Here is a 26645-nt window from a genome sequence, read left to right on the forward strand (position 1 = left end):
TCACAGTAGATAAATTTACACGCATGGGGAAAACGATCCTTCCTTTACATGCAAAATGGTGGCTCTAAGCAGACCAATGCCACCAAGATCTGTATATCCCAAAAATGTCACCTCAGTGTTCAGAATGAGCCAAACATGTCAGTCAAATGCTGGCGATTACACACTTGCATCTTCGATACAGTTTCAGTCCCTTCTACCTCCACTGTTAGAAGGATATAGGAGAAAAGAAACAGAAAAAAGTTCAGCAAAGGGCACTGAAGGTTGAAACAGCTTTCACAAAACAAACAGCTAACCATTTCTGTGGCTTTGGAACCTGGAAAAGCTGAATGAGGGAGAATGCAGCAAAGGGCTATAAAATGAGCAGTGGGACAGAGAGGGCTGGTGGACACTGGTTATTCCCTCTTCCAGGCAGTACAGCCATAGGCAACAAATGACACTGGCACACAGCAGCTTCAGAACAGAGAAAAAGGGGTGATTTTTCCACAGAAAACGTATTTGTAGAATCTCTGTCAACTTGATGCGGTGGATGATGAAAGCTGACATGGGTTTAAGAGGATGCCGGCAGGGTTTTATGGAAAAGAAACTGAACTAGTAAACACACAGAAACCACTGCAGAGTCAAGAAGTCCCACAGAAGCAAACTTGTGAACACTGAGAGCATTTAGGACAATACTCCTCTCTGCTCATCTGTTCCACTTTTGGTCACTCCTGGAGAGAGGATTCCAGGCTAGGCTCATTTTGGTCTGGCTGTTCTTTTATGTAAACAAACTTCTCTATAAAAAATAACAGTTAACATTAACTGGTCATTCTACAATTGTTTATATATCCATAGCTGCTCACATTACCAATTTATTTGCTTTATACAAAATACCATTACCACTTCCTGCTTTCATTATTATATGCAATTGATTTAGTAGTATCTGTGCTGGAGCCCAAAGACACGCACCGTTTTCCCATACGACCACAATGAAAATAAAAAGCTCCAAAAGCAAAAGTCTGCTTTATGTAAAATTAGTATAGAACCTAAAAAATAATTTGGAGTTGTTGCATTCAATATAGTTGTTTTTCTGTCTGCTCTTAATACTTTGTAAACTCAATAACCCATGAAGTAAACTCCTGACATTGAAATGAAGGACACTGTTGTTTCATAATCAGAATCCCAGGTACTTCTGCAGGTACAGTAATTTTCCTTCACCCAATCTGGAAAGCCTCCGGGGGAACATGCACCATGTGTGGCCATAGGCAACAACAACGTTATCAGTAAAATAGTGCAACAATGAGCAAAACCCAAGTCTGGTTAAAAATTCACTTTGAAGAAAATTACCAGATAATTCCTAACAAAAAAAAAAAAAAAAAATGGAATAAAGCAGCTCACCATCTGACAACGTTCGTACAACAACATCTTGGGTTGAGACACCAGGACCATGTTTATTGTAAGCTACCACTCGGAAACTATACTCTGTGTATTTCTTTAATCCATTAATGGTATAGGAGAGTCCTCCTACATCAACATCCTGTTCATAAAGAAACATACATACAAGCCAAGGTCAGAATCAGGTCTGCAACTATTATACATGTCTTAAGAATTTCAGTACAGTAATACTCAAAGCAGGAATGACATCTTTCTGTAGCACCTGTGGATCAAACCCACAGTTTATACAGCAAGGTCTTGTAAAGATGCTAACAGTGAGCTTGCAAGGGAAAATCCTACCTATCTGATTTAAATTGTAACATGGACTCTGGTTCTGTAAATGAAAAGAGATCTGGCCTATATAGTAAAAATTACTACTATATTTTGAACACTGGGATGCAGAATTAGAAAAGGTAATTTTACCTGAGCAATACAACATTCCTATTTAAAAACTGATGGAAGAATTATTTTGAAAGCTCACGAAGATATTCTTCCCTTAGCTTTTTACAGCTTGAATCGTATGTAATCAGATGGGAAATTAAATGATTGGGATTAATCCTCTCAAAGCTGTGATTATTCTCAAGTGGCAGCCTATACTTCTACAGAACATACTGGATTCTTCCAGTAAACTCCTAAGAAAATGTAATCAATTAGACACTCAGCAGTATCAAAAAACCAATCACTGGATCAAAGAACTCAAGTAACAACAGCTCAGATAAGGGATCTTGCTAAGATCAGTAGTTAGACTGCTTTACTGAAAAACAGCCAACCTATAAAACCTATGCCAGTCCGTTACATTACGTGAAGCAGAACTGTTAAATAATGACACAGCTGTTAAGTGCACTCTCTCGTTAGCACGATATAACAGACTTCCCCAAAAGGTACTTGATACTGATAAGTATCTAAATAAGCCATCACAAAAAACCCCTGTTTTAATTCTAGGATACATGCATTTCATGCTGTATCTTTAATTTTAAGTATTTTTTAGGCTAATGGATTCAGTCTATCAGAAAAATGAACACTTCACAAGGTGTTTCTAGAAATTTAAGGTAAAACCCTAATAAAAGAAAAAAGGCCATTACTGGCATTGTATCTGACATGGGAAGAGCCAAGCTCTGTACCTGCTCAGTGTCCTGCCCCTTCTCCATGTAATAGAGCTTGTAGTTCTGGATCTCTCCATTGCCAGACAAGGGTGTCTCCCAGGTGACAGTAACGGAGGTGGGTGAACTGGCGAACGCTCGGATATTGGGTGCTGGACCAGGAAGCTGAACTAAAATGTAAGCACAAAACTGCTCGTCACCAGGCCTAACCAACAGCGCTTTCAGCAGCTGATTATTGTAGCATCAACTTCACTATAAATCAACTCCGGTTAAAAGATGGGTATTTGGTCACATTTCAGCCTCTCACATGGATTCACTGGGGAGTATAAAAGTGGGACCAAATTTCTGGAGGAGCTCCTGCTCCCTGCTCCTTTTGTCCTGAATGATCCTACAAATGACAGACTTCACATTTTCTTGAAGTTCTCCTTTTTTCCTCTTTCAGTTAATGACAAATTAAAAGTACTCCTCTTACAATGGCAAGTTCAGAAAATTTAACAAGGAGTGTCTTATCAGTATTTCTTAATGGCAAAAATAAATCATGTAAGTTCACCAACTTGGAAAATAATTCTGAAACTATGGTCTGCAAGTGCAACTTCTAAGAGTATTGACTTCTTCTGGGAAAGGTCATGAATGGGGAAAAAAAAAAAAAAAAAAAAAAAAAGAATAAATCGATCCGAAAGTCAAGAAGACTCAAAATATTTACAGCTTACCCTCAGGCTGGGTGGCCACCTTGAGCGGCGCTGAGCTATCTCCAGGGCCGTGCCTGTTCTGAGCCACAACTCGAAACACATAAACTGTTTCTGGCATCAGGTTTTGGATTGTCACTTGTGTCTCTCCAGGACGACTCGTATTTTCAACGCGTTCCCTTTAGGAAACAAAAGGTTTGGGCACAGAAACAATCACCGATTAGTAACGGAGTTTTTCAGGGGTAAATAAAGGAATAGTTGCTACTAAGATGTGTCCCATCTGAATATATCCAGTGTGTTAATGACGTGGTTATTTATACTGTGATGACTACACAACAGAGCAATAATATGCCAAAATTGATGGTGATAAACAGCTTGTGCTTTTGTAACTTTTCTTCCGAAAAAAACCATGCACTGAAGTAGAAGAATAAGAGATACTCAACATCACAAAATTCAGAGTTGTTTCTTTGTTATTCTTGTAACAGCACATGGTAATTTGTAGTGACAGTTTGTCCTACTACTCTGAAGCCAGAGAAAAAAAAATATTTAAGCAGCATACAGAGAGTCTGGCAAGATTCAAGCCATTTTTGTTAATATTGTGGGGCTGGTTCTGCAGTATTTTTCAAAGAAACTGTTTTAATATAGTATTCTACCTCCAAACGGTACTTAGTTCCTCCCTAATATTTACACTTTTTGAGAACACCCACCAGCTCTGACGCCGCAGCCAGGCCGACAGCTGTGGCGCTTACACTACCATCGCACGAGGACTCGCGCCAACACAAGGCAGCGCCTGCCCGCGCTGCCTGCACTGCCCCCGCACCGCACGCTGGGAGCAGGCGCCGGGGGCTCAGCCGCACCCACGGGACATGACGCCACGCCAAGGGGGCACAACTGGGGCCCGGCCGGCTGCCAGCCCCTGAAGATTGGGCACACTCTGCGAAGCAGCACTGCTGGCAGGCTCAGCAAAAAGGGTAACATTTTGCAAGCTGAAAGCTGTGATCAAGTTGGAAGGATCCACTTTGTGTGCCGAGGCAACAGGAAGGATCACCGCCACTGCCGGCAGAGCCGGGGAACTCAGCCCTCCTCATCCGCCGGGTGCAAGCACATGAGAAGATTAATCATCAACTAACGCAGCCTTTATTTCCAAGACAATTGCTGCTGTCACGCAAAGGTTCACAGAGCTGCCCCTGGGTAATGACATCTACACCCTGTCCTTTCCCGAAAAAAAGCTCCCTACACCCTGCAAATACAAATACAAACAGTGTTACAAAAGAAGAAATCAAAAACTTCCCCACTGAGAAAATAAAGGGAAAATGCAACTGCTTACAACGCAATCGTCTCCCTTTTGTCTGCTAGACTTTGTTGAGCTGCACAGCAGAGGGCAGACAATTCTCATCCTGACGATTAGCTGCTATTAAATCATTTTTAATGCAGAAGCCCAAGCAAAATTATTTCAGTGTCCCCTTTCCTACCTTCCAGCCATTCGACTTCAGTCTATACCACAGAAGTATGATGCTAAAATTCCCATTTTTAATTTATTTCTTTTTAAATCAACTGATACAGATGATTTAGCATAACTTAGTTGAAAAACATTTTGAAATCCCTGTTTATTTCTTCACTATTACATTGTATCTATAGAGAGGGAAACAATACACTTACTGTAACTACAGACCTATTTAGATACATTTTCTAGAATGTTCTCCTTCATGAAAGTTGAGCTAAAATGGCATTCTGTAAACGGCTTATTTCAGATTATTAACTTCCATCATTACATGAGGAGCATCATTACAGCATATCTGAATCTAAAATGTTTACAGAAGATTTTTCTTCTTTTAATGTTTATAAAATATTTTTTTAAAGAAGGAAGCTGACAGAGAAGCGAGACACACACTAAACAAATATCACAGCCAATACAGAATGAAACTGGAAGGCGAGGGAAGAGATAGATACTCTCCCTCACTAACTTTTCCAGTTACAGCTAGTGCAAAATATCTGGTTGAAAATGCATTTTCAAATGGACAGTTTCCTTTAAGATGTGCCTTTGCTACCACAACGGTAACTGAAAACGCAGAATAAGCGCCAACTGATTCACAGCTGTGGAATAACATTCGTCTCCCACTGACATGCAAAATATATTGCATTTTCTGCCTCAAGTTTAAATGCACTCACTGATTTTTATCTAGAGAAAAACCCTCAGCAATCCAAGATTATTATTTAAATTTTTTTTAAAAAATAATAATCAGAATTATTTTAATGGAAAGACAACATTTCTCAAAAAATAGACATGTCAAAGTATTACAATTTTCAGTAATAACCAGGAACTGTGCCTGCCTTCCCTTGCAACAGTATGTTAAAAATATGTTGAGATTAATCTAATTAAGCGCTACATGAATCTCTCATTTATGCCCTTTCTAAGGGAGCCTTGAGCACCTTTTATGAGCTGTGATGTGTTTAGGTAGGCGTAATAGGTAACAAAACAGATGGTCTATATGAATAACTATATTACCCTACAGAACATTATGACTATTCTAACTCATTCCAGTTTAATCCCCAATTAAAGAGCTTTGTAAACTAGAGTTAAAGTTTAAAATAGCTATCAAGTACTTAAGGGAAAAAGCCTACAGTTCAAACCCAGAAACAAGCATTAATCTGGAAATGCGAAGTTTAAAGTTACACTTATACATGAAAATCAACCTACAGGGAATTATTAAGAAGTGAGTATCATCCGTGCCAGCCACGTCAGCTGCAGAGCCTGGCGGTGTGCTCAGAGAGGCGTTCCTGATTGTGATTACACACAACTGAACTCCATTCTGTGCTCGAAGTGCAGTGTTGAACTGAGGGTTTCATATTATTTGAATATCTCACAAGCGTAATTTACCCTCTTGGTAATCCCGGTTCATAGAATTACACCTCCCTTTGCCGCCCCAACACATCTGAATTTTCATACCTTTTTCAGGGCAACTGTCTTCAGTTTGGAACGCAAGGATGAAATAACTACGTAACTATACGATCTATAAGGAAGGCAGTAGTTTCCATCTGATGAGATTACTTTGTTTTTTCTAGAGGTGCAACAACAAAGCCATGAGGCACACACTCCATTTCACATGACTGCCTCAGTGGCACCTCTGACATCAGGACAGCATGGAGACGTGCCGCAGCCAGGGGCATCCCGCAGCCAGTGAAAGCAGCAGAAACAAGCTGCCCTCACGGCGGATTTCCATGCTTTGAAATGCTCCTCTTCCACGGATAGTTTTGATTTCTGTGGTGAGAGTAACCCCCAGGCTCTTCAGATCTCTATTGTCACTCACTCCTCAGCGGACCCTACGTACCATCAAACCCAGCTTTCATCATCTCAGAAGCAGTAAAAGCGGCCACTGCAACTTTGGCAGCACTTGCATTTTTGCTGTAATTCCTTGTTTGCTGCCACTTCCAACTCTGCCGGTACATTCAGCTCGGGGGCCAATGTTCTGCAAGCAGACAGCGAGTCCAAAACGTGCAGCCCAGGACTTCAGGGGGGCAGGCAACACCCTCCGGGCAGCTGAGGAGTCGGTGGCACGACGCTGCCATGGGGCACGGGAAGAGCCTTTCGCAGGGGCGCCCCGCGGTGACGGGGGAGTCGCGCTCCCACCCCCTTGCAGTACCCTACATTCCAGGGCACAGTTAAGGAAACCTCGTGTTTCTCTGTGCATCTCCTTTCCCTGCACAGGTACAGGGGGTGTAAATCAGCGGTGGCAGAGGCAGCCGGTCCCTCAGGAACCACACGGCTCACATACTGCAGTTAAGTGCTGCTGCAGTTCACGGTATGAAGATGACTCCCTACAGCCCTTTAAAAATGGTTCAGCAAGGTCAGAATATCCAGCTAACCCATGCCATACGATACGTCATTTTTTTTTTTTCATTTTTCACAAGCCTGATTTAACTTAAATAAATCAAATACCTGGTTTGATGACTGTTCAAATACAAGCGAGGAAGAGACAACAGTTAGGTTACTAAAGATCCAGTAATGCAGGCAATGAAAACGGTACATGTAGGCAAAAATATAACAGGATGAGAAGATGGCACATACGCACTTAAAACTGCAGCAAAGATATAGGATCATGCATAATTCAAGGGCGACAAAGCGATCCTTTAAGCAGTGTTTTACAATGCTGAGAAAGGAAGGAAGGTTGCACATCCAGCCATGACTTCCAAACTGACTGATCTCCAACGGCCTAGGTGTGCGACACGCTCATCTACGGTTTTATTCAGTAACCAAGCAGCATTTCCACAAGGCCACATTTGACCAACCCGTCAAAAAGTACCACATAACTGTTTGTTGGTTTGGGTTTTTTTTTTTTTTTTTTAATTGTATTGTTCTCATTCTTTAAATCCAGGTTGAAAGGCGTGATTTCACAGTATTTGAAAACCAGTCTGTGAGATGTGTTATATCAACTGTCTTTGTAAGACATTAAAAAAAAACAAACACTCAAAAAACAACAAAAAACCCACCAAAAAAAGGAAACACAAAACCCCCTTCAAAAATCCAAAGGAGTGGTAAAGTTGAGAAAATGGCGAGTATGTGCTAATGCAGGGCTTTCAGAGCCTGCTTTGAACCCTGATCCAGAAGGGGCTTAAGCAAACAAAGATCTCACTGAAGTCAGTGAAACCACCTGCTTACATATAAGCACCAGCTTAAGTGCTTTGCTGTGTAAACTTTCTGTGGACTGCATTAACCCCAGCCCGGAGCGCTGCGCTGCCAGAACTGAAAACAGCCGTTTCTGCAGATTGTCCTATAATTTCCTAATTTATTCACCACAAATTATGTGATTCCTCTTACCCTTTGTTCTGCTAATGCTTTTGGCCCAAGCGGAATGTTTTCTAGATTTCGATACTCTGGTACGTAGTGGAAAGGGATGCATTTTGTTCCCTCCAAAGCAGCACAGGGAGAGGCATGAAGCCGTCTCCAGCAAATCACTTTTTAAAAACCAGCGGGCAGAGTGGTTACAACCAGGAACGTGGAGGAGAAGCAGCACAAAGCAAGAGTGCCTGGCAAGATCCCACCTTTTCTCCTGTCTCACTTAAAATATTGCCAATATGAATGAATATTACCAAAGGAAAGAGAAAAACAACATTTGTGAGGCAAAGAATTTTATTAATTGCCTCAGCTAATCCTCGTGAGCCTGGACAAGATGTCTACCCACAGAATTAAGAAAGAGTGGCAATTCACCATACACAGTAGTGCGTTTTATGTTCTCTTCAAATGACTTTGAGTCTTACACTCTAGTCAGTAAGTAGATAGATAATTTTCTCTTGAGTAATAAATCTGATAAGCAAGCTAATTTGCAATTAATTAAGCATTGCTTAAAATTATTGTTAGCTTCAACTTCTTCCAACTTATCACAACAATTTGAAACTGCAGTTGCGAGTGGTAGATCCCATCAGCAAGAAAAAGGGGTAGATTGAACTAAACCTTTGGGATAATCTGTCAGAAACTTATGAATGCTTCACACTCAAGAATGCTTCACACTCATGAAATTTCAATTTATAGGGATTACTAGGAAAGAATCAACATTTAACTGACACCTACCACACGGTTCTCTCTAGAACAAGACTGCACTTACAGGGTTTTAAAGCAGGAGGTGACTGCTTGCTCTCAACAGCACATGGTTTGACTGGAGGACGTTTCCATGCCTGCTGTGGATGGCATTTATAGCAGTGTCAGTGCCCCTGAAGAGGTGTTACCTTCTGTGCTTGCTCTTACTTTCTAAGCAGCCTGCTGAAAGCAGGTAGCAACTGTCTCCAGTCAAAAACACGCACAACCATTGCCCCTACGAATACACATTATGCAGCAACAAAGCAAATCAAACTGCACTTCCTCTGATCAGGGTGCCGGAGGGAAGGGAACCCCTCGGACTCCACAGCCTGTACGACTGAGCATTAAAGCCTGAAGGTTTATAGTGCTTTAAGCAAAGCTAGCATGAAGAAGAGTCATGAAATAGCACGACCCATTTTGCACATCGAGATCTTTACCTGTTTATACCTTCCTTGGTGTAGAAGATTGAATAGGTGAGGTTGTCTCCTTGAGGGTCTGATACAGGTGTCCGCCACGTCAGTCTGATGAAGCGGGTGGAGACGAGGGTGGCCACGACGTCCCGCGGGGCTGAAGGCAGTGGTCCTGTTGTAGCTGGTGCTAGATGGTCATTAGTGGCACTGGTCAGTGAAGTGGGAGGTAATGTTGGGATGGCAACATCTTGTCATGTGCAAACATTGGGGAATATGAAGGGCAAACATCACCACGGTTTTAAAAAAAGAAAACAGAAAAAAACACAAAAGAAATAAACAAAACCACGATGGGAAACAAAAGAAAATGAACACACACAAAAAAGGCCATTAAACTGAAGGCTGACATGCAGGCAAAGGTAACTACTGAAAACTAATGGGAAGTATTAAAGGACACGTCACTTTCGAGCAAGCAGACCAGGTCTCCATTGTAATGGAAGTGGCAAGGGAACGGGAAGGGTGAAAACTGAGGATAAAATATGACCTCCTAAGAGGACATACCAGCAGCAAACAATATTTTCATTTCTTTGTAAAACAGATGCAATACCAAACGTTTACCAATCAAACCCCCCCAACTTATATTATTTATGCAAAAATACATCCGGACCCAATTTTCTACTTTATTTCAGTAACATGCAGAATTAATTTATAGTCTTCTCAATCATAAAAAAATGACAGACAGATACACAAAATTTACTTAAGAAGTGCAAACTCATCCAGGCTGTGCAATTAAGCACTGAAGTCAATTCACGCGGTAAGTGGTTTCTGAACTGGTTGGGTTCTACCACTGCCAATGGTAATGTGGTGACAAACTCGGCATGGCAGTGGAAATACGGACTTTTTCCTGACTTTCGCTAAGGTCACTGTTTTCTTTCCGTCAATGCTTCTCCTCCCTGTCGTAACATATATTACATCATTTCACAAAGACACTAACAAGCATAAACAAGTCTTGCTTTGTATTATATGAAGACTTTACAAACTTTTTTGTGGCAAGTCATGTATGTCTTCCCGTATTACTACTTTAAAGCGAGGACAAATCCCTGGGATTATTGCATTAAAAGGTTGGCATGTTAACAGCGCAAGCTGTAACGTACAAATAGCTGTTCTCCAAATCCTATTAAAGCAATCCATCCAGTAAATCTAACAGTAATATTCTGAGCAGCTGGACCCCAATTACCACAGAATATTACTGGAAGCACAGTTAGTAACAAAACCCTAAAGCTCAGGATGCCCTGAATTTGTCAGGATGCCCTGGATTCTGAACTATTTCCCAAGATTAAGCCATCCAATGCCATTTTCCACATGGGAATCTATGCTGCCAAATATATTTATTCGTTTATTAATTAGGGAAACTAACTCAAATGGCTCAGACTTTCCCCAGAATGAAGTTCAGGACTAGTACACTTTTTGGTGAGAGCAGCAGCATCTCCACCTAACGTACCAGCAGAACACAAGAACTTGTGCCTTGATAGACGAGGAGAAAACTGCGCACAAAAAACCTAAATAAACCAGAAATCTTTATCTGGATGACCACACCTTCAAGCAGACACACTAAGAACATCTCAGCCACACTGAGAAGTTCATCATCCACAACCAACCTGATTTTAAATTCTAAAAAAACCCTTGTCAAGCAAAGAATCATCTCACGTGCAGGTCTTGAATGGGCAGAACTGTCTCTTTTTCTGTTTCTATTTCTTAAGCAGCTGCTGACAGCGGTGGAAGAACATACCATTGGCTTTGATCAGATTTGCAGAATGCAGTGAAGCGTGTGGGCAGACATGTGAGACCCTCCATTGCTCCACGTGACCAGTACCGCCCCCAGCACCACAGGGACCAGGGGACTTCTTGGAACCAGCGACCACCACAGACGAGGCCCAGCTCCACAGGGACACTGGCCGCGTCCTCCCACCCTTCCCACGTCCCGGTGTGCCCATCACTGCTCTATCGCACCTTCCACCTTTCCTGAAGCTCTCGTTCACGTCTTGTCTCCTCTCCAAGATACTGTCCATGCTGTCAGCTGGGAAAGTTACACTCCCCCAACAAGTACACACAATCGTCAGTTTTATTTTAATTACACATTTCTTCTTGCTTTCATACTAACATCAAGACTTTTTACTTCAATACCCGTATCTTTATAGGACTCTGCAAGACTACCAGAGCCAGGTACATACATATTTTGGTCCTGAAATACAGATCACAGGAAGAGAAGTACTCAAGCATATCTTCCTAATTATCCTTTCCACGCTGTAATAGCCACAGACCACAATTAAGTATTCACCAGCACCACGCTCCTGATAAATAGACTACACCATTAATTTCACATTCACTGCAAAATCTGAACTATTTTTATGTTCCCTAATTAGATTTGCTGCAGAAATGCACCGCATTTTAGCTCTTCTGGCCGCAGACCGGGCCCCTGTGCCCCCAGGAACAGCCCCACTACTGCAGCCCGCTCAGCACAGGGCATGCACTGCGCAGCTCCATCCCTGCTCCCTGCTACAGGACAACATCCCAAGGAGCAGCAGCAGCAGCTCGGGGCAGAAACCGCTCTAGCTAGTCATCGGCACTTACAGTTACCACTATAACCTTACTCCAACCTGCAACATCACCATTTCTCCAAGCTTTGTGGACAACTTCTCAGCACCAGCACTGGGTGACCCAGCAGAAGGGATGCTCTCCTACGTTTGCTATTCATAAATAAGGAAAATGTCTTCAGAGATTTGACAGTCAGTGGCATCCGTAGCTGAAATGACCCTCAGATGGTAGAATCCAAGACCGTGAGGAACCTGAGGAAGGCATTTGGCTTAATCAAGACACTGAACTACAGGAAAAGAAAACTGAGCATGGTCACAGGACACATGCAATCCCGTGGGTGGCTGCACTCATGGATGACAAAGGTCAGGAGAGCTCGCTGGTCTTGAGGGGCAAAGCACTCACAACCCCAGAATGACCTGCTTCCCTGCATGCAAGAAAACAAATGGGCATGGCCAGACGGCAGCAGGTCTGCGAACTGCTGGCCTGGCTTAAGCACAGAAAACGTAAAGGAACCAAAGCCCGAGACCAGCGTGGCTGACCTAATGAAACACAGAAACGATCCAGGCATGCAGGCGTGGAATTGGGAAGGCTAAATCTGGGCTGGAGGGCGGGCGGTGGGGGTGAGCAGGGCGGGCCGGCCCAGCAGGCTCCCAGTGGTGCTGGTGGGGGGGCAGCCCAGTAACGGGTGGCACCACCTGGGGCTTCATGCTGCGACGGGAGGGGTCCTATCTTCATCGGTGACCGGGACGACAGGACAGAGATTATTCGTGGTGAGTTTGCGGGTTGTACTGGATCGGGAGGAGCAGCAGCTACACTGCGGAGAGAGGGACCCGGCGGGCTGGAGAAGCCGGTGGGAAGCTCAGAGCGCAGCCCTGGCAGACGTGCATTCCGGCACCAGGGTCATGGGATCTTCCCAACTATCGGCCCTCTGCCCCTAGATGACAATTAGTGCCAACTCAGTATCGCGTTTATGGTCCCAGTTACACCAGCCAGGCTTCTCGCGTTTTTCAATTTGAGCCCATGTCAACAGTTCCTTTGGACTGGAGATGTACTCGCTGCACCTATGGTTACTGCTCCCACATCACGCTTTCACTGAGGAACAAGGTACGGTATTCTGCACAAACCTCCTTGGTGCCTATGGTTCCCAGCATCTTTCTCAGAGTGTCTGCTTGATTGACTTCCATTTCATTTCAAATTTGTGTTCGCTTTACACTTCAACTGAATATTTTTCCCTTGCAGAGAGCTTTAATTTCCTACCCTTCTGTTAACTAATTACATTCATAAGATTATTTAAAACCATGAAACAGTTTGAGGAATAATCTGTAGGGAGGCTGTTATAAAAACAAACTTGTGTTTTACAGCTGCATCAGCCAAATGTCTTCTGAAGTAACATCTTCTGAACCATTCTGGTGAACTCTTTGATTGATTGCTTCACACATTTATTAAAACTACTTAACATATGAAGCGCCTCCATTTCTTAAAAAGACAGTTAATAAGACACTTCATATCCAGCACAACAGGCAGTTGCTACTTCAATACACAAATTCCTTATAACCATGTTACGTGTGTGTATATATATACACACACACACACACGTAACAATTCAGTTGTTTGTGTTAACTCCAGGAAGACTGCAGGAGACTGATTTCTACTGTATGGACTTAGAGAGAACCAAAGTCCAAAGAACAGCATCAGACTGCCATTCTTAGGTACAGTAGCAGAATTTTTAGAGCTTGAAATGCAAACCACATCTTCCATCACCTTACATTAATACTTTGCCTTCTCTCAAGTGTCTTGGTTATGTTGTCAGGTGATCTGCTTCAAATTACATGTTCTTGATGCAAAATTTGTACCTTTAACTATCTCTAAAAATCATTCTGTTTAGTTCAAGTGTAATTTTAAAAATATTTGTATTATTAAATCTAACAAAATGCTGAAATTTCTCTAAGGAAAAATACTCACCTGAAAAATTTTAAAAATTCATCTGCTTAATCTAATACACACCCCACATACTCCTGCATTTGTCTTCCCATACAATGAGACAGATCCACCTTTCACGTAAGTGGTCAGCACACACACAGTGCTTGAAGAACCGGCAGGCATCAAGATGAGGAGTCTGGAAGAGTTGCCAAGGTTTCCTAGGTTAACAGAAACCCAGTTCTATCCTCACACAAGACTCAAAACCAGAAATATTCCTTCTGACAGCATTATAAGTAGATTGGTCAAACAACAAAAAACTAGTGGTGTCTGAAAAATAAACTGTGAACCCAATGAAAGCACAAAGGACTTGTAAATCGTACAAGTAGGGTAAGCAATGAATAGGCAAGAAAACTCACCCACTGAAAGCTGCAATTAAATACCAGCTTGGTAGCAATTTGGTACTGCTGATAGCTGTGGATTGTATTTAGAAGACTAGGTTATTTCCTTTCCTTTCCCCCCATTCTTCCTCAAAATGCCTGGAGTGCCATTACAAACTGATTCGTACACAGCCATGTGAGCAGAATGCTCAGCAGTGCAGAGCTGTGTTAATGAGTAATTACACTAAAATTAGTTTTAATGCCAATAAGGGAGCAGCTTTATTACTTCAAGCTTTTAAGCATGATGTAACAAGTAACATGGAAAACAAGTCTCTTCCTTCTAACATATATTTAATGACTTTTTAAAAAGTAACTATACTCTGGAACATTCTTTGCAGGCCTACTCCTACACAGTTTCACATTAATCTTATTTAAAAAAAATATAAAATACGCGTACTCAGCAAATGACATGCTAAGAACATGGAAAAAGAATGACGTTGTTGCATGCCAGACACATATACAACAGATTTATCTTTTCAACTGCTGCTGATATATCGGGTTTTCTGAGCTTGTGTTTTTCTAAGGTCCTTGCTCAGTTTGGCATTACACAAAGGCTGTACAGTCGAGATAGAGCACATTGTCTTAAACAGCATTTGAAAGAAATCATTCAGCAAAACAGCTGACACAAAATTAATCACTCCTTAAACAGTGGCTCCACTGCAGTCAGGGGCTGAGAGGGGGAGGCCGAGGTTAAGTAAATGCTGCCAAGAGGAGACATGAAAACTGTCGCAATACGATTTCAATTCTGAATCAATAGACAAGGAAAGTCACTTGATTTATCTGTCTGCATCTAACAAAGTTAAAAGCTAATGAAAATCAGTTAAAAACAAAGGAAAATATTTCAAGCAGTCCTTTTTCTGCTTCGCACAATACTTTTTCTAATGCTTATGTAGTAACCCGGGCAACAGAATGTTGTCTCAGCTACTAAACAAACCCAGGTTGTGTTCACCTACTGAAACCCAGGCACTGCAGGACATCCAGCAATCCACCAACAGGATGAGGCAGGCAGAAAAAGTGAGAAAGTAGGATTTTCTTAACCTTCCACTAGAAGTCATTTTGACCCACGTTACATATACCTTATATGGGATTCCAACACATAACACTGCATTTGTGCTACTCAGGTGCAACACCGAGACTTCCAGCTAAGACAACCCTAAATCCCACTGATCCAGTGTAAGAGAAGACTCCTCCCTCTAGACCTGTGTTTTACAAACCGCTGAGATTCCCAGCTCATTTTGCTGTGCAGGACGAAGATCTGAGGACACATGTCTGGATTGCTAATTTCTCAAATCCCTTCTGTCAAAAGCTGCTCTTTCAAGGGTTTCTTCTGAGCAGACATCACCTATGGCAACAATTTTATCAAAATGTTATGTCAAGTATACAAACACCCACAAGGAGCTGGACTCAGACGAATGAATAACCATCAATGACTTCTATGAGTCCTTCACTGGCAAAAGCACAATGCTTTAATTTTACCAACATTAGGCTGGTAACATCAAAGAGGCAAAGGCTTACAGATGCCTATCAGTTTGATACGCTAATGTGATACCCAGCTTTTAATCGTGTAGGAAAAATGACCCCCACTGCTATTAGCGTAATTCACTGCGGCGAGGCAACAAACAATTTGAGTTTGTCTGTGGTGCTATTCTATCACCACCATTTCATGAGGCTGATGTGATCTTTTAAAAACAACTCTGTAAAATATTCCACACCTGAAAACCAGTAATTGAAATGCTCTCTTTGTTACCTAATTATTAAAAATATTTTCCATGTTGTCCAGCCCCTCCGGTTTAGATTTCCTTCTTCCTGCTTTTTTCCTCCTGTGGCACATTATTGGCATATTCACAGCTTCCTCCTGTTTCAGGCAATAACATTCCAATTATGCCATCGGACATACCACACAGGAATATTATCTGCTTTGGCTCTGCTGCTGTTATCTGAACAACCGAGGACAAGTCCAATTCCCTTGGCTACCTGGTACATATAATGAGAACGCCACTGCCACAACCTACCAGGTAGATACAAGGGAGTATTGAAATGTATGACATGAAGACGTGTAAACACTTTAAGAACTAGTTAGTGGCCACATTTAGACTATTCCTGGCCACATTCAAGTGCTCGCAAAGTCACAGTTACAACACCTGTCAAACAGGGGTGTCGGGGATTGCTGACCACGCTGGAAGGCAGTAGGAGAGGCACTGGTGAGTGAACCAGCTGTTCCCGAGAGCCCAGCACCTGCACTGTATGGACTCTACAGGTTTCACTTTGGACTAGCTCTTACTCTGAACAACCAACAGGGACCGGGGTGCATCTTCCAGCTCAATTTCATTCCAAAGACATTGCTATCCGAGACTACTCTGAAATGCAACTCAGCGCGCGAGGAGCAGGCAGGGGCCGGCAGTTTCGGGCGTGTGCTCCGGACGCGTAGAGATGCACCTCAGAGGACACAGATAATGCAGCAACTGGAGAACACAAGACAGACCTGGCCAACAGGAATCAGCTGTGGGGACAACTGAAGAGTCTGGGGCATCAGAGAGTGGTTAATCTATACTATTGCAGAAGAAAAGAAAGTCCTCTTTATAAGAACTTCAGAGTGGACTTTAAATGCTTTTAAACGTAAATAAATCCTTGATTTCATCAACAGAGACCTACTGCAACTAAAACCAGCAGATTACTATTTTGTCAAAAAAAGAACTGCTGGAAAAAACATGACCTAGGACATTCAGATCTCTAAACACCCCTAACATTTTAACTGTATCTTGTAAGAAAAAATACCTCAGAGGTACTGATAGGTTTAATTTTGACTTGGGGTATTTGGATAAAACTGTTTACTTGATAAATAATATTTGTCACATAAATCACAATTTAACTGATTCCAGAAAGGCAATAAAGACTTTTTTCTTACTTTTACCTAATGCACTGTTTTCCTAAAGTTGAGCTTGAGTGTGTGATACAACTGCTCCTGCTTTGGAACAGAATCAGAACGGTCAGGGTTGGAAGGGACCTCTGGAGATCATCTAGTCCAAACCAGAAGGATTCAAATCAGGATTAAGAAGCTGTGATACTTCAAAGAGTCATAGTCAAAAAAACACTGACTTTCTTTCGTATGCTTCCCCTCGTAGTATTAAAAAAATACAGCGGTATCTGGTTGCAATGTAGCAAGAAATAGTGTGTAAGTCCAAAGCTATATAGCTACCCTTTAAAATTTTGCTTTCTTTCCTATTTTTCCCCCGTGTTTTTACTCTTACCAAATTGTCATCCTTCTTCAAATGCACAACTCACAGACTTATGACAGAAGGGACCTCATCTTGTTATTCCTGGTAGTTCCCTGCATGATACCATAATCAAAGAAAAACACATTAACTGGCCCTAGTAAGTTCTTACAGGAGAAATGGCCACCATGCTGAAGTGGTACTTCATCTCAATAGATGAGTTGTAACAACTGAATTACTTCCTTCCCTTGGAAAAACTAATTAAAAGAAATCTATCAGACTGCTATTCTTCTACTAAGAGGCGCTTTCATGCGAAACTGAAAAAGTGAATAAGCAAACATGGAAAGAAGAGTGTATTAAACTAACTTCTGCTGCATATAATGAACATACATTTCCTGAATCTTTGGCAGTTCATAACAACGGTGACCAGCACTTCCATTTACCTGGTGTAAGACAGATCCATGTCTGCTTGACATGGCCACAAAAAGGTAACAAAATTTAGTAGTTCAGAGAAAATTCAGAATTATCTCAATAGTTGTATACAAAATTGCACTTGTTAAAGTAATTTAAAATGCAGAACTTTGTGTGTGACTTTTTTTTTTCTTATAGGAAATTTGTCAGGAAAAGAACACACATGAGAACACTTAGACCAACACCTACAAGAAAGCACAACTGTGGCCAGCTGGACATAAAGCCCACTAACCTTGAAATTACTCCTAGGATTAAAATTGCACAAACCATTCAGAAATGCGAAGCACATCTGAGGAGCTGACCCCATAAAGGCTGCCTCATGCCCAAACTGTGGGACGGTGGTATGTTACAGAGCAGGGACAACGGGCTCAGAAATTAAAACACAGATTTTTACATTTATATTTCAGTTTTATACAGTACTTGCTGTGATTAACTGTAAATCTGTTAGTAAAGCTTACCATTGTATATTAAAGACATTTGGTACCAAACCAGACAGAAAAATAGTAGAATCTTTGATGATGTTTTTTCCCAGTGACCTTAGTGTCTCTTTGTTTCACCACTCTACGTGGCCAAGGAAACATCCAGGTTGTCAACAGTTTCCAACCCCAGGCATTTTTTCTACGCACTTATATACCAGTGTTACTAAAGCCAGCGCTTTTAATTTCTGTAGTAGTTTAACTACTTTTGACTATAACAGATGATCACTGGCTGGTGGGAAAACGAGGTGATGCTGTCTGGGAGTTTGTCTGCCCCGTGGGAGAGTCCCCTCCCATGCTGCAGAACCGGCTGTACCTACATATACACACACATCCAGCCCCGTACCAGCTTTACAGCCAGACCCCAAAGCCAATGTGCCTTGTTAGTCCAGAAAAAAAGAGCGTACACCTTTCTGGGCAGGCTACAAGGTAGCTGAAGATATTGAAAGGGCATGACAGACACCAGAACTGTTCAAAGGAGGTGGCAGAGATACGGACCTTCCCTTTGGGGTGGTCTCAGCTGCACATGAAGCTGCTGCCTGAAACAAGGACGAGTGTCAGTGAGCTGCCCAGGGGCGCCCAGGCATCATCACCACCATGGGTACAGCTGGAGGACCGAGCCGGGCTAAGAGGAGCACCCAGCTCCCACCAGAGCATCTCTCACTCCTGCCTCGGTAGGTGGGCATTCACCTGAGCCTATGGGAAACCCACTTCATGGAGTTAAACCTGGACTTAACAACCCTCTTCTTCTCAGTACTATGAAACTTTCTGCTGCTTTATCATCCTGAATCAACTAACTGCTTTTTTCATACAAAAAAGTACGAAAACTTTTCATTAAAAAAAAGTATGAAATACACTCCCCTAGATGATCCTAAGGAAAGAAGATGACCGAGGACAAGAACCCTACACAGCTCTCTGAATCAGTTTGTCTCTAGCAGACTTAAAAAACCAAATGCAATCCTGCACCTGATGAACAGGCCCACCCCCAAACCAAAGCAACCCTCATTTTCTTCCTAAAATGAAATGGAGATGCCTCATTTATCTCTCAGTGGTGGCATCTTTTGCTAAAGCAGGCAGGCAAAATGTGCGGCCATTCCCACCCCCCCCACCCCTTGCCCCTTTTTAAAACTCCTTAGATTAATTTACAAGTACCACTGGGAATGAGAACGGTTATTCTTCACTGAATGCATACTACTTGCAAAAAGCTCAGCAAAAATACCTAAAAGCAAATGCCTAATACCCAGCGATTATGATTTTTAAGCATTTGGTTCTACATTCTAATGTAAAATTGACACTGATGGGCACTGAATAAATTGGGACTACATAAATATACTGATAAACACGTTCTGACCACGAGTCTGTTTTTTAAAGGAAGTCATAAAATCCATTCCGATAAAGAACACTCCTCCCATTTTCATTTCACGATGAAATGCTTTGGTGTAGAGGAAACAATTTATTTTTTTCCTGTCTCACAAAACAGCCATTAAAAAGGCGTGACAGTCCTCGCTGACGCATCACACAGAGGTGAGCCGGCAGAGCACAGCAGCCTCTCCTACAGACCTGAGCAGGAACCCCGCGGTTTAGATCAGATACCACAGTTTCAGGGGAGGATGTAAAGAAAAAAAGCCCGGCATGCATTCTGATCATGAGACTCACATAAAAAAGAAGGGAAAAAAGTCAAATATGTCTCTCCCTATCCCCGAGGAGTTTTAAACGGCTTTTAAACAGATTTTGTTATCGGAAAGAAATACTAACTGTAACTACATATGGCAAAATGATGGACATAATCTTAAAATTCAGTAGTGAATATTTCATCGTGCAAAAATATTTATTTTTTTAAAATGGACACTCCTTGAGAAAGGAGACTCGAACACACAGAGAGAACCCAAGGCAGTAAAAATGCATGTAAATGCACTGAAAGAGCCCTATACAGTTTATCCCCTTAATATAAATATTCATAAATTGAACTCTTAATGCAGAATAAAAAAAAAATATCTCTCGAGAACAGTAGAGCCTGCAACAATGTGTTGTAATTTGACTTTAATAATAACAGGAAAGCAATTATTTTATTTCAAAAGCAAATGTGTTATACTTGTGCAATACTCTTTATGGAGTAGTTCCTAATAAAAATACTGTGTATTTTTGGAAAGTGTTCATTTTTACAGCAGCCATTTGCATATTTGAAGAGCCAGGCAAGATTGCTCCCTCAGCCCAAAATTTCACTGGGACTCTGCCAATAACTCATTTTATCACCTTGAGCAAGTCACTTCCCCACGCCTTCATTTCCAATCTCACCTTTTGTGTTTTTCGCAGCGCTGTTCAGTTTTCCCTCACTGTTTGCATACGCGAGGTAACAGGGCCACAGTTGCTGTCAGCTCTGTACATGCTACAAATAATTAACAATAACAATTTCAACCAGCCAGGTTTAGGACTACATCACCGCTTTGATGGCAGAGCAGTACCAATACAGCACTACCATGATCAAACCACACCACTTGACTACTAAAGGATGTATTTTCAAAGGAACGCCGCAGGGTAATTCCTGTCTCTCCCTCTTTTCTCAGTAACAGCCTGAACTGAAATAAATTAACCCACCCCCAAGCTGCAGTTGTTTGTCCACCAGATGCAACTCCTGCTACTGTTCAACGCTGCTTCTTGTTGATAACTTTCATAATCCTTGATTTTAAGCTGAAATACTTTATTTAAATGATCATAATGCTCCCCAAATTTCCCTCTGGATAAAACATCCAACTCCCTGTGCAGCACACCTGCAGCCGATGTGTGCCACGCAGGGGCGGCTGCAGTGTGCGCAGGATTTCTCTGAGCGTTAGCCCACACTGTTTTCTCTGAGAAGTAACTTGGAAGTAAAAGATGATTTTGCTCAGTCTGGGATCTATTGAGACTTGAAACAACCCTGCAGCAAGAACTCTGGCAAGCTGAAGTTGCAACAGATGAGACTGAACAAGCTGTTTTTATGTCGAATTGTACTAATTTCTGCTAATCTCTTTATCAAACATCTACTTAACTTACATATCTATTTGTCTGTTATAGATACCTAGTGCACTCTTTTTTTCTTTTTTTTTAGCTTGAGACATGCAATGTTGTTTGGGTTTTTTCAAGAGAGAGAAGATCCCAGGCAAGCCCCAGCTCTCCTCTTTTCAGCCCCCACCGCGTACAAAGCAGCACTACTAGCTGTGGCACTGGGCTCGCACAGCCATTTCAGCGGCATTTGTGTTACCGATCCCACGTACCTGCCGCTCGCTGACCACTGACAGGCAACAGGAGAGAGGAAACAATCAAGAAAACGTGAAAATATCACCCCAGGACATTTCTAATGCAGTAAGAACAGTGACAATTTGCAGCTAGTTTCAACCCTGAATGCACATTATTAAAAATGAAATTTAATTTCTTTGTTAGATTAATTTTATTTCCTTATGGTATAAAACCAGCAGCATATTCAGGTTATCCTGGCAAGACTGCTGGGAAAATAATTGACATCAGAACTAAGACAGTCTTCTCCTAGATTCAGATATTCAGCTGTATGAATCCTATTACATATGCAACCAAACTGTAAACCAATCCTTTTTCCTTTTTCTCCAAATGGCATTTGGCTGTCTCTGGTATTACTGTATAATTTAGCAACTTTGAAATATAAGCAACCAATTAAAACCATATCCACACGTTTGTTCTCCCCTCTGGTGTGAGACTGACAAAATCTGATATTTTCCTTTACAACATGAGGCTAGGATCAATTACAAATTAAGGTTACTTCTGTCAATCTCCACAACCCTGTTTATGAATAATAAAGGCAGAGGAAATGCCTTCAGCAGTCACGACAGATATCAAGCTAAAGCTAATCCTGCCGCTATACTCTTCATCTAAACAAGAAAAAAAACAAACCACTGAAAACAAACACCCACTGTGATACAATGAATGCATCCTATACCCACAGCTAACGCTCTCCACCCTTATTTTTATTTTCACCTCTATCCAGAAGCTGTGTTTGGGCAGAGAAACAACCAACCGTCAACTCAACAACTGCAGCTGGTCACACCGAACACATTTGCATTTGCTTACTACTGTTCCACAGATGCACAGTTTGGGTTCCTGGTAACAGGCATTGCTGACCACGTATTGACTAGTAAGGCAGTAGCCAAACTGCCAGAAACAACAATTATAGAAAATATAAGAGGATAAATGGAAGGTGTAATTGGTGGATTTGGAAGTGATATTACAGTAAGCGTATGGGCTTTGATTAGCCTTCCTTGTGGCAGAGGGACTTCTATGGGACGGAGAAACTCTATTGGGAATCCAGGGTAATGCAGAAGGGATGACATAAAACAGGGACCCAAAGCCTTTGGGACTGTTTCACGGTCCTCGCACAGCGTATGCACATCCTAGTTCTTCTCACTTTTGCTATGGTACCACAAATATAGACTAAATATAGGTGAAGGATAGAAAACATGAATTAATGCATGCTGAAAGTTTCCTAAAATACATTGAAGCTTTTTGCTCCCACTGGTTCTTTCTATGCCTCCACCTAACATTCCTTATGTCTTATTCCTCTGTAAAATAAATAAGACATATAATTTCTTCAAATGCAAGTATCTCTAAACCATTAATTTCACTCACGAAAACCAAAATCAAACAGGTAACACAGTCCAAGTGTTTCAAAGTGTAACTGCAAAAGTAGAAATCACCGTAATGCATATTTGCTCTGAGCAGACTTAAAATCACGGTGCATGCAATCTGATATAAATACCTTCATGAGGTTTCAAATTTCTTTGCCAAGTCAACTGTAAATACAGTCATAAAACAAGAAATGAAAACTAATAAGCAAAATCAAAGCATCCTATAAATTTCGTTATGCCTTCCTGCAATTCACCGCACGCTGGCAAACATTAATCTATTACTAATTTTATCTAAATTAGAGCAATTTATTTAAAGTGCATGCCAACTTTAAACATGAATAGTCTATTGAATACAGAATATGAGAACTGTTTAGCTCCCAATTTCACAAAGTTAAAATTCTAGAAGTTTGAGATCTAGTGTGGCTTCGTTTAATCAGTTTGACTTCTCAGTAAGACTATATATAAAACAGGGGCCATAAAAAGGGAATAAATAAAGGCCATTTTTTAAACAGGCACTGAGTCAAGAAATGAAACTCACTGAATTAAAACAGCTTTCTGGCAATTTTGAACATACAAGCAGCCATGAGAAATACAAATGCTGACTTTCACTGATGAATAATAGCTAAGTAATGTAAATTAAAAAAAAAAAAGTCTTTCAGCATTAAAGAGCACACACTGTTATGTTTACAGAAAATTAGCAATGAAGTGTATACAACCAGTAACAAAATATTCACAGAGTTTGGCTTTGGTTTTACAAAACACTGTTTGAAGTCAGTTTGTGATTTCAGATGCTGTTTATGTTCCTAAAACACAATTTCCAAATGAGACCTACAAGCTGTTCATCTATCATTCATATGAAGCCGTTTTGATAAGTTTAAGACAGTGATTGAGACAGCAAGTCTGGAAAAGCTCTTGCCTACATGTAACAAAGCGCTGCCATTATTTTTTAAAAACTTCATTATGCCATCAGTATTAAGGTTGTATTTGTTACATTTGTTGCTTTTAAATTTTTTTGCAGAATTGTGGCATCTACAGCATCCTGAACGCTTTCATTTAAAAAGATGAGCATTTATGCACACAAAGCTTTTTATACATGTGAATATGTACAGAAGAGCACAAAGCTTATGTGCATGTACAGCAGTCAATGAGGAAATTACCTTGATTTTATAACACAGTAACTGCCCCAAACAGCCAAACTATTTTAAATGGCACGTATCATATAGAAGATACGTGGCTCAAACATCACAGTCCCATAACCTTCAATATTATTCCAAATCTCAGAAACAGTTTTGACATGAACTGTGACAAACACTGTATGAATAGCACGGTTTAATACAGCAACTGGTTGCTTACATTAAACAAAGCCTTAAGTCTGCTTAGTAAAAACCCCACGTGTTGATATACGACAGACAAAGGGGGGGAGATTTCTCAAGGGAAGAGGAAATTCCCCTGCTAGTCCTGTCTCTGAAGATACTTGTCATAGCAGATTTTCCATCTTCCCACTTTTGGATCCTCTGCCCGTATCAGACCAGATGGGATCTCTCACATGTCCCCAGGTTTTCAAATCCTAGCAGAGCTGGTGCCCCTTTGCACAGACCTGCTGTCAGGTTCATTACTATTCCTGCTCCCTTGAGATCCACCATTCATTTCTTTCGAGTATTTTTTCCTCTGTACAGATAATTTGAATTCTTGGCTGCAAGGGTTTGCAGCCTTACTAGTCAGTCTTAATCTACAGATCATTTTTTCTCTAGTAGACACTAAGACTTCTTGTGTCCTTTTCTGATTTTCCTTAAGACACATGAAATTGTATAAGACAGAAAGAATGCGAAGACACTTCTGTTTGAGTGAGGAAACAGAACAGTCTTCAGGAGGAATACCCAACAGAATCCTCTTTTAGTCATTTTTTTTTTTCATCTTGCTCTGACATTTCATCCGCAACACTGCATATTTTTCAAGTACTTCTATAGTGTCCAAGAACTCCATAGAATTCCATGAACTGAGAAAATATTTGCTTTATTACCTCAACACCACCACTAAATGTGCTTGATTCGCAGTATGTGACTGCACGCAAAATACTCTAAAAAAATTACCTCTCTAAGATGTGAGCGCCTGAGAAATTACATTTGATATCTGTGAAACTATCCAGAATAGGTCCTGGAGTATGAGTTGTCTGCCTCTCAGCTTAAACCAGACAAGGGTACAAGTTAAATTTATGTAATTCTTTACATATGGAAAATGCTCAAAAGTCCAACAGTTTTTTTCAAACCAGAGCACAAGCCTCTTGGTGCCAACTTTTGGATTTCTTTCAACAGAAGCCAAAATCTGTCAAAAATAACTCATATTTGCCTCCTACAACAGAATAATGGAACTTACAGATACAGAAAACACAAAGTATTTCATATATGTTGATTTAAATAAAGCTTTTGACAAGGCATGACATTTTCAAAAGCAAGCAAATATCTTCCAGACAAGGCTACTACAAAAGTGGATTCATAACTGGCTGAGTGAAGGCAATATTGAACTGGGGGACACTGGAGGGGATGCTGAGTTCTGTACGATTCTATGTATTTTTTTAACAATCCAGATGATGGAGCGGAGAAAAGGCTCGTGAAGTTTAAAACAAAAGCAACGTTAGGAGGGCTGCAAGCACACCAAAGGGTGCATTTAGAATTTCAGAGTGGGTTGTCAAAGTGGAGAAAAAGCCTGAAAAAAAGCAAAGGTTCGGCACTCTACAAGTTAAGCAAAAAGGGTCCAAGGTTTGACTAACAAGAAGTTGGAAACCCAGCTACATCTGGGAATTGTTTTGACTGGCGTCGGTCTAGGGGTGCTCAAATAGCTTCTAAGAGTGGGATCTGATCCGCTGAAATCTCCAAGTCTGTGTCAGCCTGAAGTAACCTCCAACAATTGAATACCACTTGCAATATAGAAATGACAGATTTTCATCACATTCTTAGCTGAAACGGGCTGACCCCAGAAAACTTTGATCAGGCTTCTGATGTTTCCCACCCTACCCTACCAGGAGTCCTGTCCACCTCATTTCCCTGCTCTAAGACCTGAGATACAGCTCACGGCCAAACTCTGGCAGAGAAGTACCAACATAAAATGAAATTATTCATGCAGCAATGGTCCTTGACAGTATTCAATTACACAAAGAAAGCCACAATTTAGGTCAATAAATGATGTCTTTAAAACTCGCTCAGATTTAGGATTCACATAATGCAATTCAGCAGAGGAATTAATACTGTACAGTGCAACTGAAGTGGTGTTATACTTTAATCAAATTTGGTTTGTAATGTCAAACTACCACTGATACCAGACATTTATGTTTCTCCTAAGGAGATCAGCAGGAAAATACACACCACAAGATTGTCATAATTTGACTGTTACTTTAAGACTATACACAAAGAGATAAATAAGGTCAATTCACACCTCTCAGGCCAACAGTCCTTCAGATTCCTGGAATACTGCCAGTTCAGAGGTATCTCTGGGGCTCATCTGTGCAACCCCTCACTTGTGCAGAGCCACCTCTGACCAGGCTGCTCAGGGCCTTGCCTAGGCGCATCTTGAGTTGCTCCAAGATTAACAGAGATTTCACAACCTCCCTGGACAGCCTGTTGCAACTCCAACTACCCTCACTGTGTAACTGCTTTCTCTTATCTGATCGGAAATTATCATAGAACCATGGAGCGGTTTGGGTTGGCAGGGACCTTAAAGATCACCCAGTCCCA

General features: G+C 41.3%; 1 protein-coding gene across 9 annotated transcripts in view; it reads right to left on the reverse strand.

The window, feature by feature from the left end:
- The window catches only part of NEO1 (neogenin 1), a 212119-nt gene that overhangs the window by 43495 nt on the left and 141979 nt on the right, over positions 1 to 26645 (reverse strand). For 5 of the 9 annotated variants that reach the window (XM_056345729.1, XM_056345728.1, XM_056345734.1 and 2 more), the window contains exons 8-11: positions 9206 to 9425; positions 3221 to 3375; positions 2532 to 2680; positions 1375 to 1513 (exon numbers count right to left, since the gene is read on the reverse strand). In XM_056345729.1, coding sequence (XP_056201704.1) covers positions 1375 to 1513; positions 2532 to 2680; positions 3221 to 3375; positions 9206 to 9425 — 663 coding nt within the window. The remainder of the gene's footprint in view (positions 1 to 1374; positions 1514 to 2531; positions 2681 to 3220; positions 3376 to 9205; positions 9426 to 26645) is intronic. The other 4 variants (XM_056345733.1, XM_056345732.1, XM_056345735.1 and 1 more) reach the window with 1 other exon arrangement.

Source organism: Falco biarmicus, chromosome 7, assembly GCF_023638135.1.
Source record: "Falco biarmicus isolate bFalBia1 chromosome 7, bFalBia1.pri, whole genome shotgun sequence".
Lineage (NCBI taxonomy): Eukaryota > Metazoa > Chordata > Aves > Falconiformes > Falconidae > Falco > Falco biarmicus.